Source organism: Dendropsophus ebraccatus, chromosome 2 (genome assembly GCF_027789765.1).
Source record: "Dendropsophus ebraccatus isolate aDenEbr1 chromosome 2, aDenEbr1.pat, whole genome shotgun sequence".
NCBI lineage: Eukaryota > Metazoa > Chordata > Amphibia > Anura > Hylidae > Dendropsophus > Dendropsophus ebraccatus.
This window is the reverse complement of record NC_091455.1, coordinates 91,507,695-91,523,225: the sequence shown is the minus strand read 5'-3', so window position 1 is coordinate 91,523,225 and position 15,531 is coordinate 91,507,695. Positions and strand designations below refer to the sequence as shown.

The following is a 15,531-nucleotide window of genomic DNA, read 5'->3' as shown; positions in this document are numbered from 1 at the left end:
CAGCAGGCTGTGTGTGTGCGCGCGCTCTATGGCGTGCCCCCACACCCACAGTGAGTCCTCTGAATTACTGTGTGTGACTTCTCTATATCACTATGGCTGACCTCTATATTACAGGTAACTGGCATTGTTAGCAGAGTTTGTGTGTGTATGGTATTTAGTTAGAAACATAGAAGATTGTAAGCAGGAAAGCAGTCCTGTAAGCAGTCAGAAGTTGGAGTCTGAGTGGGTCCTGATAAAATTCAGGAGTCGGAGCTGCGGCTTACCGACTCCATAGCCCGGGCAAAAATGGTAGACAGTATGAAGTATATAATACTATACTATAATATCAGAAAAAACTTAGGGCTCTAAATCAGTATAGTATGTCAGAAACAAAGGGGAGGCAGGGACATGATGAATTGTTTAAATAAAAACCATTCTCCCACAATACAGAACTTTTTAATACAGTATTGTGTTATTACCAATGGTACTGGCTTCAGTGGCTTTTCCCTGTTTCAACACTGCTGAGAAATGAAAAATAGGACTACAAAAACCTAACAAAAAAAGTTAAGGAATTAAAAAAAAAAAAAAAAAAAAAAACAGGTACTGCAAATTCAGAGATTGTGCAGTGGTCCGCAGTGAAATGAGATGTTCTGCAACAGCTATGAGCAAGGAACTGTCAGAGGTGCTTGGAGGAAGGGGGGATAGGCAGGGTGGGAGGACCGTCATGGAGAGCTGAGCGACAGCAATGCATTCTGGGTCTTGTACTGAGCAACTGCTCAACCAGGAAGTTCAAGCACAAAAATGCAGAACTAAGACACCCAAAACTAATGGATAGTTTATTGCTGTGGCAGACAGGTAAGCAATGCTACATGCTTCTGCAGCATGTCTCTTTTTTTACCTGATTTTGAAGTACCCCTTTAAATAAGGTTCAGAAGGCAAGTACTTTTAATACAGCCAACGATCGAGTGTAACAAAGTGTTTCATTTCTAGTTTTCAGTAGGAAACCAGACAATAGAACAGTCTGAGGTTAGTTGGGGAAATTATCAAAAGCAACAACCATTACTGAATGGGATAAACATATCTATCCTAAGATAATAAAAAAGGAAATATTATAAGGGCAGACTAGATGGACCTGGTAGTTCTCTTCGGCTGATGGACCTGGTAGTTCTCTTCGGCTGACAATCTTCCATGTTTTTAAATTATTACTGCACGTAAGATGGGTAGAATAGAAGTCCTGACACCCCCAAGTCACTAGCTTAATATATAAAATAAATATGCAACACTGACATCCTCAAGCACAATAAATCATGTAAGTCACAGCATAAACAGAGTTAAAACCATTTGTATTTTAGAATTTTATTGATGGCATTTATCCCATGGTTTAACATGTTAATTATACTGTAATAAACATGGCTTTAATATTAAACTTACTTATTATCCAAAGTCACCACAGTCCATTTGTGTAAATATAAAAATATATACTTAATACTTTGTACAATACTGGTTTTTGGTCCAAACAAAAATGGATCAGAAAAGCCAATAACCTAATACTTTAAAGAATTTCCAATTTTCTTTAAAGACTATTTGTATGGAATTAGGCAACTTTGAATAATGAGATTTACATAATAAAATCTGAAACAAGTCTAAACAAAAATTTGCTGCAACACAAAAAAATTAAAATTTAAAGTTCACAGATTTTTAGGTTATGCTGAAAAATATGCAGAAAGACCATTATATTTACATGAATATCATAAAATAAAAATTAAAGACGAGAAAAGAAAAGAAAACAATAGAGAAAGAATGAAGATAGAAGAGAAAAAAAAGGAAAGGGGAAGCATATTTATTGGATGAAGAACTACGTATCTAACAAATCCCGAGCAAAGGACCATCCATTAATCAGTCTTTAGCTATCAGAAGAGTCTTGGTGCACAATACACTCAACTTCACACATACACCAGCACAAACGAGGCATAAAAATCATTCATCTTCCTCTACACTATATAGAACCCCTCAACTTGTAATTACAATTTCAAAGCGTCAGTAAAATAGTGGTGCAGATGAAAGAGGTATTATACAAAAGCCATTCGCTGTGCAGGCTATATTTGCTTGTATAGCCAGATCATGCCAAGTCTGGTACTAAAGTTGCTAGAATTTGAAACTTTTTATATATATATATAAAAAAAAAATCTTCCCATTATCACGTTTAATTACAAGGGGGGATGACATGGATCGGGGACTTTCAAGTCCTTGGGCAGATCCAACTTCCACTAAACACAGCATGAGGTACACTCCAGTATTCGCACAATGCAGGACATCATTTTTTATTTTTTTTTTATTTTATTAATTTTTCCAACCAAAAGAAAAAGAAGGGGTTGGGTTTAATATGTTGCAGTCTATTTTCGTCTTCTTGCAGTCTTTATTTTTCGATTAGATATTGAAGGTGTCACAGTTCGTCCACTTGCCCTGGAAGAGACCATATATTGTCAACAATGAAAAAAAATGCAGTCAAAAATTGCTCAAAGATGATCAACAGGATAGCAGGAACTATTTGAAAAGCACCATAAGACAGGGTTTCACTTTCATTTTGTAGCATTAAAATAAAGTTGATATCACTAAAAATAAGGGTATCATGAAGACATTAAAGGGGTTATCCAGTGCTACAAAAACATGGCCACTTTCCCCCTACTGTTGTCTCCAGTTTGGGTGGGGTTTTGAAACTCAGTTCCATTGAAGTAAATGGAGCTTAAATGCAAACCGCACCTGAACTGGAGACAACGGTAGGGGGAAAAGTGGCCATGTTTTTGTAGCGCTGGATAACAATTTTAACTGTTTGTACTACGGATATCATTCACAGAAGGGTAAGGATCATTTAGTGATCCTCCATTTTTTTGCATAGCCATATAATGACAAGTTACCTTTGCATGACTTGGGGCTTCATGGCCAGAGCAAAGTTTCCCATTAGAATGAAGCATTCAGAATTGTTCTTTGTGGATCCCATTGGGCTCGTTTAATTAAAATTCCTATATTCATTTATAATTAGGTGAACCTACTGGTTCTCCAGTGCATAACGTGCCACATATTTGTATATTAGTGCTATAACACCAACAACAAACGCCCTATTTTAGCTTAAAATGCATCACTTTTACTTAGCTTTAGACAAAGTCTCTGTAAGTGGATGATAATCATCCAGGTATAAAAAAAAAAAAAAAAAGAAAAAAAAAGGAAAGAAAAAAATATATAGTAAAAGCAAACAAACTAAAACTACACTTGTGGCATGCAGGATGTGTAAAATTGGTATGTGTTTTTTTCATTTATATAGATTGAGCTGCCAGTCTGATCACCCAATTCTATCGACATCTGTGTGCAGAAGTGATTGAGCCATTAAATCTGAGCATTTTAAGTAAGAGGCGAATTCACACTGAGTAAATTTACTCAGTGTGAAACGGCCCCTAATCGGCACAAGACCCTGATCTGCAGCCTTTTGATTTACATGGGGCAGTCATTACTTAAGTGACGTACACTGTTTATTTTATCGTGTGTTTAAGTCTAAATCTGGGCATAAGTCATAATGTATATACTCACCCCATATTAAATGCAGGGGGCTGGTTAAAGACAAATGCAGAGTTTGTAGACTGTGCTGGAGCAGCAGGGGCAGGAGCCGAATTTGCACCAAATTGGAAGAGTCCTGATGAACTTCCACTCGTAAAGTTGAAATTTGAGCTCCCAAACGGAAATCCAGTGTCTGAAAGAAAATAATTGTGTAATATCAGGAAGAAAAGCAACCTGGGTACATTGTTCCATGGTACATGCGATTTACTACTTGATTTCATTTGACCCAGTTAGAGTAACAGAGTAAACCAGGATAATAGATACTGTGAGGTGACTGGCACAGGCAAAAGTCAACACTAAAAATTTTATCAGAAAACTAGTGGGAAAAAGTCCTGGAAATTGGAAAAGCCTTTCTAGAAGCACAGCTAAATACAGTATATACAAAGGTACCAAGTGTCTCCAGGTTACAGCTGGCAGGTTTAGCTTGAATGGCGACTGTCACTAGAAATAACTTGACATAATGTTAGACATGTCAAAAGTTATTGATCACAACAGGTCTCACTCTGTATAAACCCACTGATACAGCCAGGGTGAGGAGGTAGCAATAGTTTCCCTGGCCAGCTGCTAAATCTCTTAGACTTACATTGACGAATTTAGCAGCCGGAAGAGAAACTGATTGTGCTGCTGTATCCTCTCCCCGGCTATATCTCCTGATCCCAGTGAGACCCACTGTGATCAATAACTTTTGACATTTGTAGTGACAGATATGCTTTTAAACTGTTCAAACACAGAACTGCATGCCAGACCTTTAAAAATGACAGCCTTCTTGTCAGTTTGGCTTAAGTGACAAAAAGAAATTCCAGTATTTATTGCTCTGCCACTTTCTTTATCGCTCTGATTTCAAAAATACTCATTAAGAGTGCAAGAGCACGATACTTACTGCTAGCAGCAGCTGCACTGGATCCAAAGGCAGGTTGAGAGGTTTGCTGCCCAAACACTGGTGTCTGCACATTGCTTGTCAGTGACCCAAATGCAGGGATATTTTGAGAAGTATTGGGAAACAAACTAGTAGATGCTGATGAGCCAAATGCTGGAGGGGCATTCGTCTGGCTGGCAGGCCTCCCAAATGCCGGCACAGGGCTGGCAGCGGCAGCAGGGGCAGCTGCAGCACCAAAGATAAATGGAGAGGAGTTAGTACCTGGAAAGGTGAAGGAGGAAAAAAAAACAAACATAAGATTCTAAGACATAAGACTTTGAATGCTAAAAATTGTTACAAAATCTTTAAATTGTGTGTTTATCTGAGATTCAAAACACAGAAGCCAGCTAAATACATAAAAAAAAAAATAATAAAACCAGAGGGAAAAAAACAACAACTTAAAAATGGTAAGTGAACAGTTAATGCAATGAAACATCATATATATATTCCCACATAAGCAACACAATAAAGATTAAGTGCAGACCTACACATGCAGCACAATATATTTCCAAAAGAGCAATTACCCATGTAATATTGCTTAATCAAATTACCACCAATAGTCTCTGGCAGAAGCTGTATGGACATTAGTCCATATCTATGGGCATTAGTCTTTGTAACAGCAGAGTTCTGAGATCACCTACTTAAAATGTTAACCCCTGTCTTAAAACATCTAGTACCCATTTTAATAGGTGTATCTCTTAAAAACTCTAAAAGTAAGCCATTATTGCTAGGGGAAGACTGGCTGGCATATGTTCGAAATGTACTGTTACACAATAATTTAAATGCATGACAGCCAAAAGTCAATGGGGTACTTCCCGCTACAACGTATACAAGATTTTTGGGTCAATAAGAAAATAACATTTCTCTCAGAGTTTATCATTTGGTATTAGAGGCCCTATGTTTTACTGTAATCATACTGAGCACTGCTAGTTGCTTGGCCACAATGGATAGTGCTTGGAGGGAAAGTCACTAATGGGCACTAAATTTTTTTTTTATTTCAAAAAGCTGTAAAACCTAAACTACATGATCTCAAACTCCCAATATGCCCTTTGCCCCCACAATATTGAAGAAAAGGAGACCTTTAGAGATACCTGATCTGTATGGTTCTGCCGGCTAGAGACACGAAAAAGCTTTACCTGTTACATTTGATGTGTTTGCTCCCGTAAAGTTAAAGCTTGGAGCTGCTGGTGTTGCACTTTGAGCACTTGCTCCAAAGACAAACGGGGTTGGAGCAGCTGCAGCTGTGCTTGCAGAGGTCACGGCCGGTTGACTTTCCTGTCCAGAGAAAGCAAAGGTAGACTTGGACTCATTCGGATTGCCAAACAAAGCGGTGCTCGCTGTGGTGGCAGGCTGTCCAAAAACAAAGGGTGCAGCTGCAGAGTTGGTGGATGCCGCCGAGTTACCAAACAAACTGCTGGAACTTGCTGATGTGTTCGTGGAGGCTCCAGTTCCAAAGACACTGCTAGCACTAGTTGTATTTACAGGTGCTGCACTGCCAAATACACTGCTGGAGCTAGAGGCAGCAATGGAAGGAGCTGCACTTCCAAATATCGTGCTGGAATTTGCCTGTGAGTTCATGGTTGTTGCACCGCCTAAGAGACTGCTAGAAGCGGTAGGAGCAGGTAAAGCTGCAGATGTGCTAAACCCAGTGCTGGAGGGTGCAGTAGCTGGGGTTGTGGATCCAAAGCCACTGGAACCAGATGTACTGTTAGACTGCACGGCACCTCCAAAAATGCCACTAGTGCTTGTCTGGGTGCTGGGCTGCTGAACACTGCCAAATGCACTGCCCGAACTTCCAATACTGCTTGGCTGTGGGGCTGCAGAGGACCCATTACTTTGAAATCCAAATCCAAACGGCTTGGTGGCTCCTATTTTCACAAAATGAAAAGAGACAAACCTTAGGTCAGTTCTAATGAAACTGATTCAGCATTGCATTATTATCTTCTGACCTTTGAAGACAGATTAAGGCTCAGTTCCCAAAGAGAAAAACTGGCGGAATACTGCCAGCCTCCGTGTCATGCAGGCAGTCTATGGGAGGTCTCGCGCGCCAGTTTTAATTCGTGTGAACTGGCCCTAAGGGGCACTTATCAAGCTAACAACACAGTCCAGGCAGCAAGTTATAGAGCAGGAACAGCTAAACAGGCTGGATTTGAGAATGAATAGGAATATCAATAAATCACCGGCTATGCTGAATCTTTTTCTCAAATATATATTCAGTGGATAGTCAGACTTAGTGATTGAAATCCATCTCTGTACACAAGTGTATACAGAAAAAAACATCACTGAATAGGACCACAACTAGACTACTAAACCCAGAATGAGCAGAGGGCTCTTTTTCATAGTATGGCTGATAAGTGTACATATCTACGTCCTATCATGCTGCAAAAACAGACCAAATAACAAGAGCCTCAATAAAACCTGACAGGTTACTGTGATAGCTGGCATCAAGTTCCTCCAATAGATCCTTAAAGAGACTCTTTACCCACTTTGTGACCTTCCCAACTACTTATAACTTCGTTTAGCTGATGAGAAGTTTTTTGCTGGTATGTTTATCCATGCTGGTGTCGCTTTCGAGAGGCCGAAATTCATAATTTATTCGGGCTGTAGCCGTGCCAAAGAGGTGTGGCCTAGAGCAATCGTGCCCTAGGCAAGCGCCACCTGTGTGGTGTGGTTGTCCGTCTCCCCCTGCCTCCCGATACACCGTCTGTCCAGCCGCACAGTATTAGCAGTCATTGCGCATGCGCCGCCCCTTGAACCTCCCGGAGCCGCTGCAATGACGTAGGCGGGTCTGCGCCGCCTCTCTGGTGTGTCCTCACAATGCCGCCCCTGTCCAGTGTTTGTGACGAGCCCGGCCTTTCCCCGCCTCTAATTCCTGTCCCCCACCCCCCACATACCATTGTGCCGCCTGCTCCCTGAAACAGCAGGTCCTCTTCTTCGCACATGTGCCATCGGGCTCCGTCGCACTACGATCCCGTGCACGTGTAGTGACGCACAAAGCCGGTAGCGTCACAGCGCGTGTGGGGGATCGAAGCGCAGAGGCGCTTGTGCGGAGAAGAGGACCAGCTGATTCAGGAAGGGGGCTGCACAGTGGTGTTCGGGGGTGGGGACAGGCAGGAGAGACGTGGGGAAAGGCTGGATGGGGCGGCATTGTGAGGACACACCAGAGAAACAAAGGGCAGATCGGAAGGCAGGGGGAGACGGACAACCACACCCCCACGCCTCTTTGGCACGGCTACAGCCCGAATAGAGTATGAATTTTGGCCTCTGGAAAGCAACACCAGCATGGATAAACATACCAGAACTCCTCATCAGCTAAAAAAGGTATAAGTAGTTGGGGGGGGGGGGGGGGTGTCACAAAGTGGGTACAGAGTCGCTTTAAAGGGTTCTGCTCATCCTTGCATTAATGTACTATTAGACACACAGAGGGAGATTTATCAAACATGGTGTAAAGTCAAACTAACTCAGTTGCCCCTAGCAACCAATCAGATTCCACCTTTCATTTTCCAAAGAGTCTGATGACTGAAAGGTGGAATCTGATTGGTTGCTTGGGGCAACTGAGCCTGTTTCACTTTACACCATGTTTGATAAATCTTCCCCACAATTTGTATTATGGCAGCTATTTAGCATGATTAGGCCACATGGACTAAGGGTCCTATTACACAGAGCGATAACTGGCCGATCAGTGTGAGAGACAACAAGCAGCCAATTAAACGATCGCCTGATTTCTTTGGGCCCAAACATAAAATTGGGCATCGACCGTACATGGATACGTGTAATAGCGATGCGTGGCTGGCGGCTGACTATTCTATAAACAGTATACATTACCCATCCACGCTCCAGGGCTCTTCCAGCCAATCACTGGCCGCAGCAGTCCTTGACGGCGATTGGCTGAGGGGCCTTTCAGCTCAGACAGGCCGACCTGAAAATGTAGCGTGTGGGATCGGGGAGAAACCAGACTGCAAGAGGAGCCCTGGAGCATGGATGGGTAATGTATACTGTTTGCACAAGGACTGCAAGGACATCGTTACTAATCACTTAATGCTTAAAATGTCTTACTGCTTGACTGGTACCACTGTTATCAGACAATGTTACTCCCATTAATCTTATGGCCGATTGGTGTAACAGAGGTCCCCTTTAATACATTCTATTAACGTTTAAAAGGAACACATCTCCATTGCATGGAATAATTTATCAATAATTCTCCTTTAGCATTTTAGCTCATGCAGTAGAGATCAATTTAATGAGAAGCTATCCATGCAAAGCTGATATATATGCACAAAATATATTAGGGACTTGCAGAATTACTTAAAGCATACTTTTCATTTCTCAACAGGAGAAGGAAGTACTTTTATCTGATAAGATATATTAGAAAGGCTCCTATATGTACGTGCACTATTGATCTATGCAGTTTTCTAAATCAACAGTGCCTATTTAAAAAACCATCATCAAACCGAATCTGTAGTCACTGATCAACATGTTGGGGTAGATAAAAGTCATGACAATCTGGGGGCAAGGTATGTGCATGTTTGGTGGATTTTTGCAGATTTTTGTTGAAGGGATTTTACCAAATATGAACTTGGGCCAATAGGCCACGCTGGGGGCTGAACCGCACAAATGCAATGAAGACCTTGTTACCACGTCTTACAGAAGTTATCCAGTGTTAGAAAAACATGGCCACTTTCTTCAAGATACACCACCACTCTTGTCTCCAGTTTGGGCAAGGTTTTTGTTCCACTGAAGGGAACAGAGCCTAAGTGCAAACCACATCTGAACTGAAGACAAGAGTCATGTTGTCCCTGGAAGAAAGTGGCCATGTTTTTCAAATACCCCTTTAAGGGTATGAAAAGGGGATATAAAAATGTAACAGTGTTAAAAAACTGACAGAAGCCAGGCAATGTAGTTGAATACTGGCAAAACATGTCAACCAAAGCACTGTTACAGAGTATGCCTGTGAAATATATCTGCTTTTTTTCAGCTGAAATTCATGCTATGGCCCATTAAGTGTCAGAGAGGCGTGGTGATTTTTACTGCCGTAGCGCCTCATCTCCTCTTTTCTAGTAATTACCCCATCCCCACTCCAAGTAAAGCTCATCAATATGCAATGGGGGCTTACAGTACAGAGGCCTTGCAAAATCCTGCCCATGGGCTGTAGCGTCTCATAGCAGCTTGCATTTAAATGTGACCAAGCCAATATAGCTTAGACGATATAATTATACTTAGTGCATCAGGTATTATCACCTGTTGGTGGGCCACGAGGACTGGAATTAAGAAGTAGTGCAATAGAGAACCCACTCCCCCAGAAGTTATATACTATACCAACATGGAAGTGGAACCCTGGGGAGCAAGGTAAGGTGAAACTAGAGATGTACTGTATTTTAATATAAAAACTAAAAAACTACAGGTCACGGATATGTCAACTTTGGATTTAATGCAGTGTTAAACGCACAGTAAGCACCAGGAGTTATTTATTACCTGTGGCAGGGGCAGTAAGGCCAAAAGAAAAGACTGGTTTTGCAGCCTGATCAGCATCCTTCTCTGTAGCATTAGACGTACCAAAAGAAAAAGAGACAGGTGCTGGAGCATCAGCTTTGGCTGTCTCTGGCTTGCCAAACACAAATGGCTTTGGCTGTTCTTCGTTCTTGGATGCAAAAACTGCTGCCGTTGTGCTGGTCTCAGATTTCTCATCCTTTTTCCCAAAAATAAAGGGAGATGTTGTCTCTTTTTGTTCTACTTTACCAAACGTAAAGCCACTTGTAGCAGAAGTTTCACTCTTCTTCTCTTCAGGCTCTTTGAAACCAAATGAAACTGTCAAATTAGATTTCTCATTGGAACTAGGACCTTCTGAAGTCTCTGGTTTAGGGGTAGAAGCCACCGTACTAGGTGTAGATCCAAATGGATTGTCACCTGACAATGGTTTAGCAGTGGTGTCCTTTTCAGCAGGCTTGCCAAAGCCAAATAAGTTTGATGTTGAACTTGTACTGTTGGTAGAGCTGGGCGCCCCGAATTTAAAACCTATATCTTTCTTTTCATCTGTTGACTTTGAAGAGGAAGAACTTGTACCAAACTTAATTTCTCCAGAAAACTTTGGGAAAGAAAATCCACCCGACACAGAAGTTAATGAGTCCGTGGAGGCACTTGACTTCAGCTCCCCAGTGTTGCTGGAGGAGGGTAATCCAAATTTAATAGTTGGAAGTGTGGAGCCAGATGAGGTACCAAACCCTAAAAAACAAAATAAAAAAAACTTAACACAGAGCCAACTCCATTATCAAAGTAGTACTCGGTAACAAGAGTTTTGAGAGCCTATAACTGGTCCACAACAGGCATAAGACTTAAAATGGAGCTTGCCTTGCGTGGAGATGGAGATTCCGGGCTAAAAATTGTTCAGCTGTGCGTTTCTCCCCGCTATAATTACAGACTGGTCTAAACATTTATACCGCAACTGACCAAAACATTTGACATGTCTCTGCAACATGTCAAAAGTTTTTTTTTATATATGACAGGGACATTTTTAAGGTGACACCCTTTAACTCTCACCTGTTAATTCGGCTTTGCTTCCTGGTTTGGCACTCTGGCAGGCAATGCATTTTACAGCTTCAGCTTTATTATTTACCAAGCACACATCACAGTCCCAGGTTCCAGCTGCTTTCCTAAACTGATCCAATAGTCCAAGTTGATTCTGAGGTGCAGGTGCAGAAGAATTTACAGGAGCTGAAGTTCCTAAATGTAAATAAAAAGCATTAGCTATTATTTTTTAAGGACCAGCCTATTATTATCTTCTCCCATTGACTCACTGCAAGAGCCATAAGTTATTTCTACATCACATATTTGTACAAGATCTTTGTCGGAAGAATTGTAGTCTTTATTGGAATGATTTCAGGGTACATTTTAATTGGTACACACACTATAAAATTATATAAATTTATAAATTACATGCCATACTGTTTAAACTAGTTTCTTCGTTTAGTAGTTACAACTGTGGCTGTTCCATAACACTGACAGGCAACCAGGGATGTCAAACTCAGGCCCTCCAGCTGTTGCAAAACCACAATTCCCATCATGCCTGGACAGCCAACGCTAAAGCTTATTAAAGTGTATTAAAATAGCAGATGGAGGCCTGTCTACCATGGTCTAACTTACTTGCATTCACACTCCTAGATGCTGCATCTCACTGGTTCACACACTGCCCATTTGTTTTGGAATTTGCACTGAAACTTCTGCAGTTACCGCATTCACAGTGGATTTAAAGGGGTTATCCAGTGCTACAAAAACATGGCCACTTTTCCCAAGATTGGGTGAGGTTTAAAATTCAGTTCCATTAAAGTAAATGGAGCTTAATTGCAAACCGCACCTGAACTGGAGACGAAAGGGGGAAAAGTGGCCATGTTTTTTAAGCGATGGATAACTTCTTTAAAGGGGTAGTGCGGCGCAAAAAAATTATTCACAGAATAACACACATTACAAAGTTATACAGCTTTGTAATGTATGTTATGTCTGTGAATCGCCCCCTTCCCTGTGTCCCACCCCCCCCCCGCCCGTGTACCCAGAAGTGTGTGGTGCATTATACATTACCTGATCCGTGTCGAGGCCGTCCGCCATCTTGTGCCAAACGACATCTTCGGATGGACGGACGAATCCCTGCCGCCGTCCCCCCTCCGCCGCGTCATCAGCTGCTCAGCCGCGATTGGCTGAGCATAACTGTGCTCAGCCAATCGCAGCTGAGCACAGTTATGAGGTGGCGGAGGGGGGGCGGCGGCAAGGATTCGTCCGTCCGAAGATGACGTTTGGCACAAGATGGCGGACGGCCTCGACACGGATCAGGTAATGTATAATGCACCACACACTTCCGGATACACGGGCGGGGGTGGTGGGACACAGGGAAGAGGGCGATTCACAGACATAACATACATTATAAAGCTGTATAACTTTGTAATGTGTGTTATTCTGTGAATAATTTTTTAGCGCCGCACTACCCCTTTAATGCTGCGAGTTTCTTAGAGTGCCTTTACAGAGATTTATCTGACAGATTTTGGAAGCCAAAGTCAGGAACAGACAACAGGTCATAAAGGAAAGATTGAGATTTCTCCTCTTTACAAATTCATTCCTGGCTTTGGCTTCAAAAATCTGTGTAAAAGGCACCCTTACAGTGAAATTGGCAGAGATAGTAATTTCTATTAAAGTCTAGGACACTCCACTGATACAGATTTAAATTTTGCTGCCAGAATATTGTGCTGTAGACTTTTAGAAGTTAACTATTAACCCTTTGAGGACAGGCCCAAAATGACCCAGTGGACCGCGCAAATTTTCATTTTTGCGTTTTTGTCTTTTCCTCCTCCCCTTCTAAGAGCTCTAGCACTTTGTTTTCTATCTACAGGGCCACGTAAGGGCTTGTTTTTTTACAGGAGTAGTTGTACTTTATAATGGCGTCTTTCACTAACATGTATGATGAAACCCCAAATTATTTATGAAGATATAAATTGGTGAAATCATAAAAAAGAATGCAATATGGTAACGTTTGGGGGGTTCCTGTGTCTATGTAATGCACTATACGGTAAAAGCAACATGATACTATTATTCTGTAGGTCAGTCCGAACACAACCATATGCAGGTTTACACAGATTCGTGTGTGTGTATTTTTTTTTTTTTTATGGAATCTTTTTTTTTGACGCTTATAACGGTTTTATTTTTTCACCTAGGGGGCTGTATGGGGTGTCATTATTTCCGCCATAATCGCTAGTTTTTATTAATACCATATATGTGAAGATCGGACGTTTTATTTATATATAATGTAACAAAAAAAAACAACTGTAATCCTGGCACTTTTTTCGCTCTTCACGTCTACGCAGTTAGTGATGACGCTTGTTATATTTTAATAGATCGGACAATTACGCACGTATATTATATGTTTATTTTTATACGTTTTATTTATATAATGGGAAAGGGGGGGTGATTTAAAGGACAACTCCGGCGAAAAAATTTTTTGGCTTATTTAACACACATTACAAAGTTATATAACTTTGTAATGTGGTTAAATACCCGGTCTGGCCCCCTTCCCCCACTTTCCGACCCCTGACCCCCCACCCCGGAAGTTAAAGAATATATACATTACCTATTACGGTCGTCACGGTCCTCTTCTCTGGTGTCGGGTGATGTCAGAGCTGGGGGCGGTCCGGGTCTTCTTCCTCCTCGGCGTCTTCATTGAGAGTGAATGGGAGAGAAAAGGCTGCTGGTGCACATGCGCACCAGCAGCCTTTTCATTGGCTGGAGCGCATCACATGGCTTCCAGCTTGCTCAGCCCTGATTGGCTGAGCTTGCTGGAAGCCATGTGATGCGCTCCAGCCAATGAAAAGGCTGCCGCTGCGCAAGCGCGCTGGCAGCCTTTTCTCTCTCATGGACCCGGAAGAAGGAGACATCACTGGACGGCGGTGATGGTGAGGCGGACGGCGGGCGAATGGAGTGGCGATCGTCACCGGAGGGATGGTGAGTATGGTGTCTGTGTTTTTTTTTGGGGGGGGGGTCCCGCCGGAGTGGTCCTTTAAACTTATATTGGGGGAGGGGCTTTAGGGTATTTATAAAGACATTTTTGCTTACAATACTTTGATTAAACACACTGATCATTGCTATGCCATAGGCATAGCATTGATCAGTGTGATAGGCGCTCTGCTGATTAAACCTGCCTTTGGCAGACTTAATCAACGGAGCACTGATCGGACCGCACGGAGGCAGATGAGAGACCTCCGGCAGTCCGTTAAAACGATCGGGACCTTCACTGATCGGTAAGTGACATGGGACTGCCCCTCACTTAAACGCCGGTTGCACCGCGATGGCGACGTTTAAGGGGTTAATGACACGCTGCATCGCGATCGCTGCGCTCCGCTCTGGAGTACGCTTCATAGGAAAGGACCTACCGGTACGCCCAGGGTCGTCTAGGCACAGACTTCCAGGGCGTACCGGTACATCCTTAGTAGTCTAGGGGTTAAGCTCCCAAAACAATGCTTACCTGTCAGTGTTCCTCTGGCGTGCTCCTGCATGCTTCTCTGGAACCCTTCACGATAACAGCCCGCTCTAACACTAACAGATGGCTGAGCAGGGACCCAGAGAAGCATGCTGGAGCGCACCGGAGGAATGCAGACAGGTAAGTATAGTGTCGGGAGCCAATTAATTAACTTTTAAAAGTCTAAGGGCTCGTTCACACAGAGCAAAAGCAGCTGAATTTCTGCGCTGAATCAGCGCTGAAATTTCAGCCGTTAAAATAGCTAATTTCCATTGTGTTGAATGGAAATTCTGCTCTGCAGTTCACACGGTGGAAATTCCGCACTGAACTAATCCGCTTTCCGCCAGAAGAATGAACATGTTCATTCTTCCGCTAGCGGAAGCCTATACAAATCAATGGGGCTCTGATTTTCTGTTTCAGCGCGGAATACAAGCGTAATACAAGCGGAAATTACTCGCTGAATCAGCGCGGAAATGGGGAAAAAGGGGGGGGAGGAGGATTCTAGTATATAGTCTGGTATAGTCTAGTTTACTCGCCAAATACTCGCTGAATTTCAGCGCTGAATGCATGCGGATTCCTCGAGTATTCCGCGCTGAATTTGGCAAGAGCTGATTACGAGCTGAACACTCTCCTAGCGGAATACGCAGGGATTCTGCTTACATTCTGCTGGGAACTCAGCGTCAGTTGATTTCAGGCGGAAATATTTCCTTGCGTAATCCGCCCCTTTTGCTCTGTGTGAACGTAGCCTAAGGTATGATACATTCTCATAGTGAAAAGAAAAAACCCCTTTAGGGTGCCTTCACACCTACCGTATCGCAGTAGAAAATCCGCTGCGGATCCGCAGCGGATTTAACTAAATGAATGAACACAGCATTAAATACGCACTGTCAAATCCGCTGCGGATCCGCAGCAGATTTGTAAGTGCGGATTTAGTGCTGTGTTCATTCATTTAGTTAAATCCGCTGCGGATCCGCAGCGGATTTTCTACTGCCATACGGTAGGTGTGAAGGCACCCTTAGGGTAGCTTCACACGTAC

The 15,531-nt window shown here is 42.6% G+C and overlaps 1 protein-coding gene across 3 annotated transcripts in view; it reads right to left on the bottom strand.

The window, feature by feature from the left end:
• Nucleotides 1–1,310: 1,310 nt before the first annotated feature.
• Nucleotides 1,311–15,531, bottom strand: part of NUP153 (nucleoporin 153) — a 48,427-nt gene continuing 34,206 nt past the window's right edge. For all 3 annotated transcript variants that reach the window (XM_069957972.1, XM_069957971.1, XM_069957973.1), the window contains 6 exons: nt 11,039–11,221; nt 9,977–10,723; nt 5,641–6,372; nt 4,469–4,726; nt 3,562–3,721; nt 1,311–2,442 (listed from right to left, as the gene is read on the bottom strand). In XM_069957972.1, the coding sequence (XP_069814073.1) occupies nt 2,373–2,442; nt 3,562–3,721; nt 4,469–4,726; nt 5,641–6,372; nt 9,977–10,723; nt 11,039–11,221 (2,150 nt within the window). In that variant the 3' untranslated portion in view covers nt 1,311–2,372. The remainder of the gene's footprint in view (nt 2,443–3,561; nt 3,722–4,468; nt 4,727–5,640; nt 6,373–9,976; nt 10,724–11,038; nt 11,222–15,531) is intronic.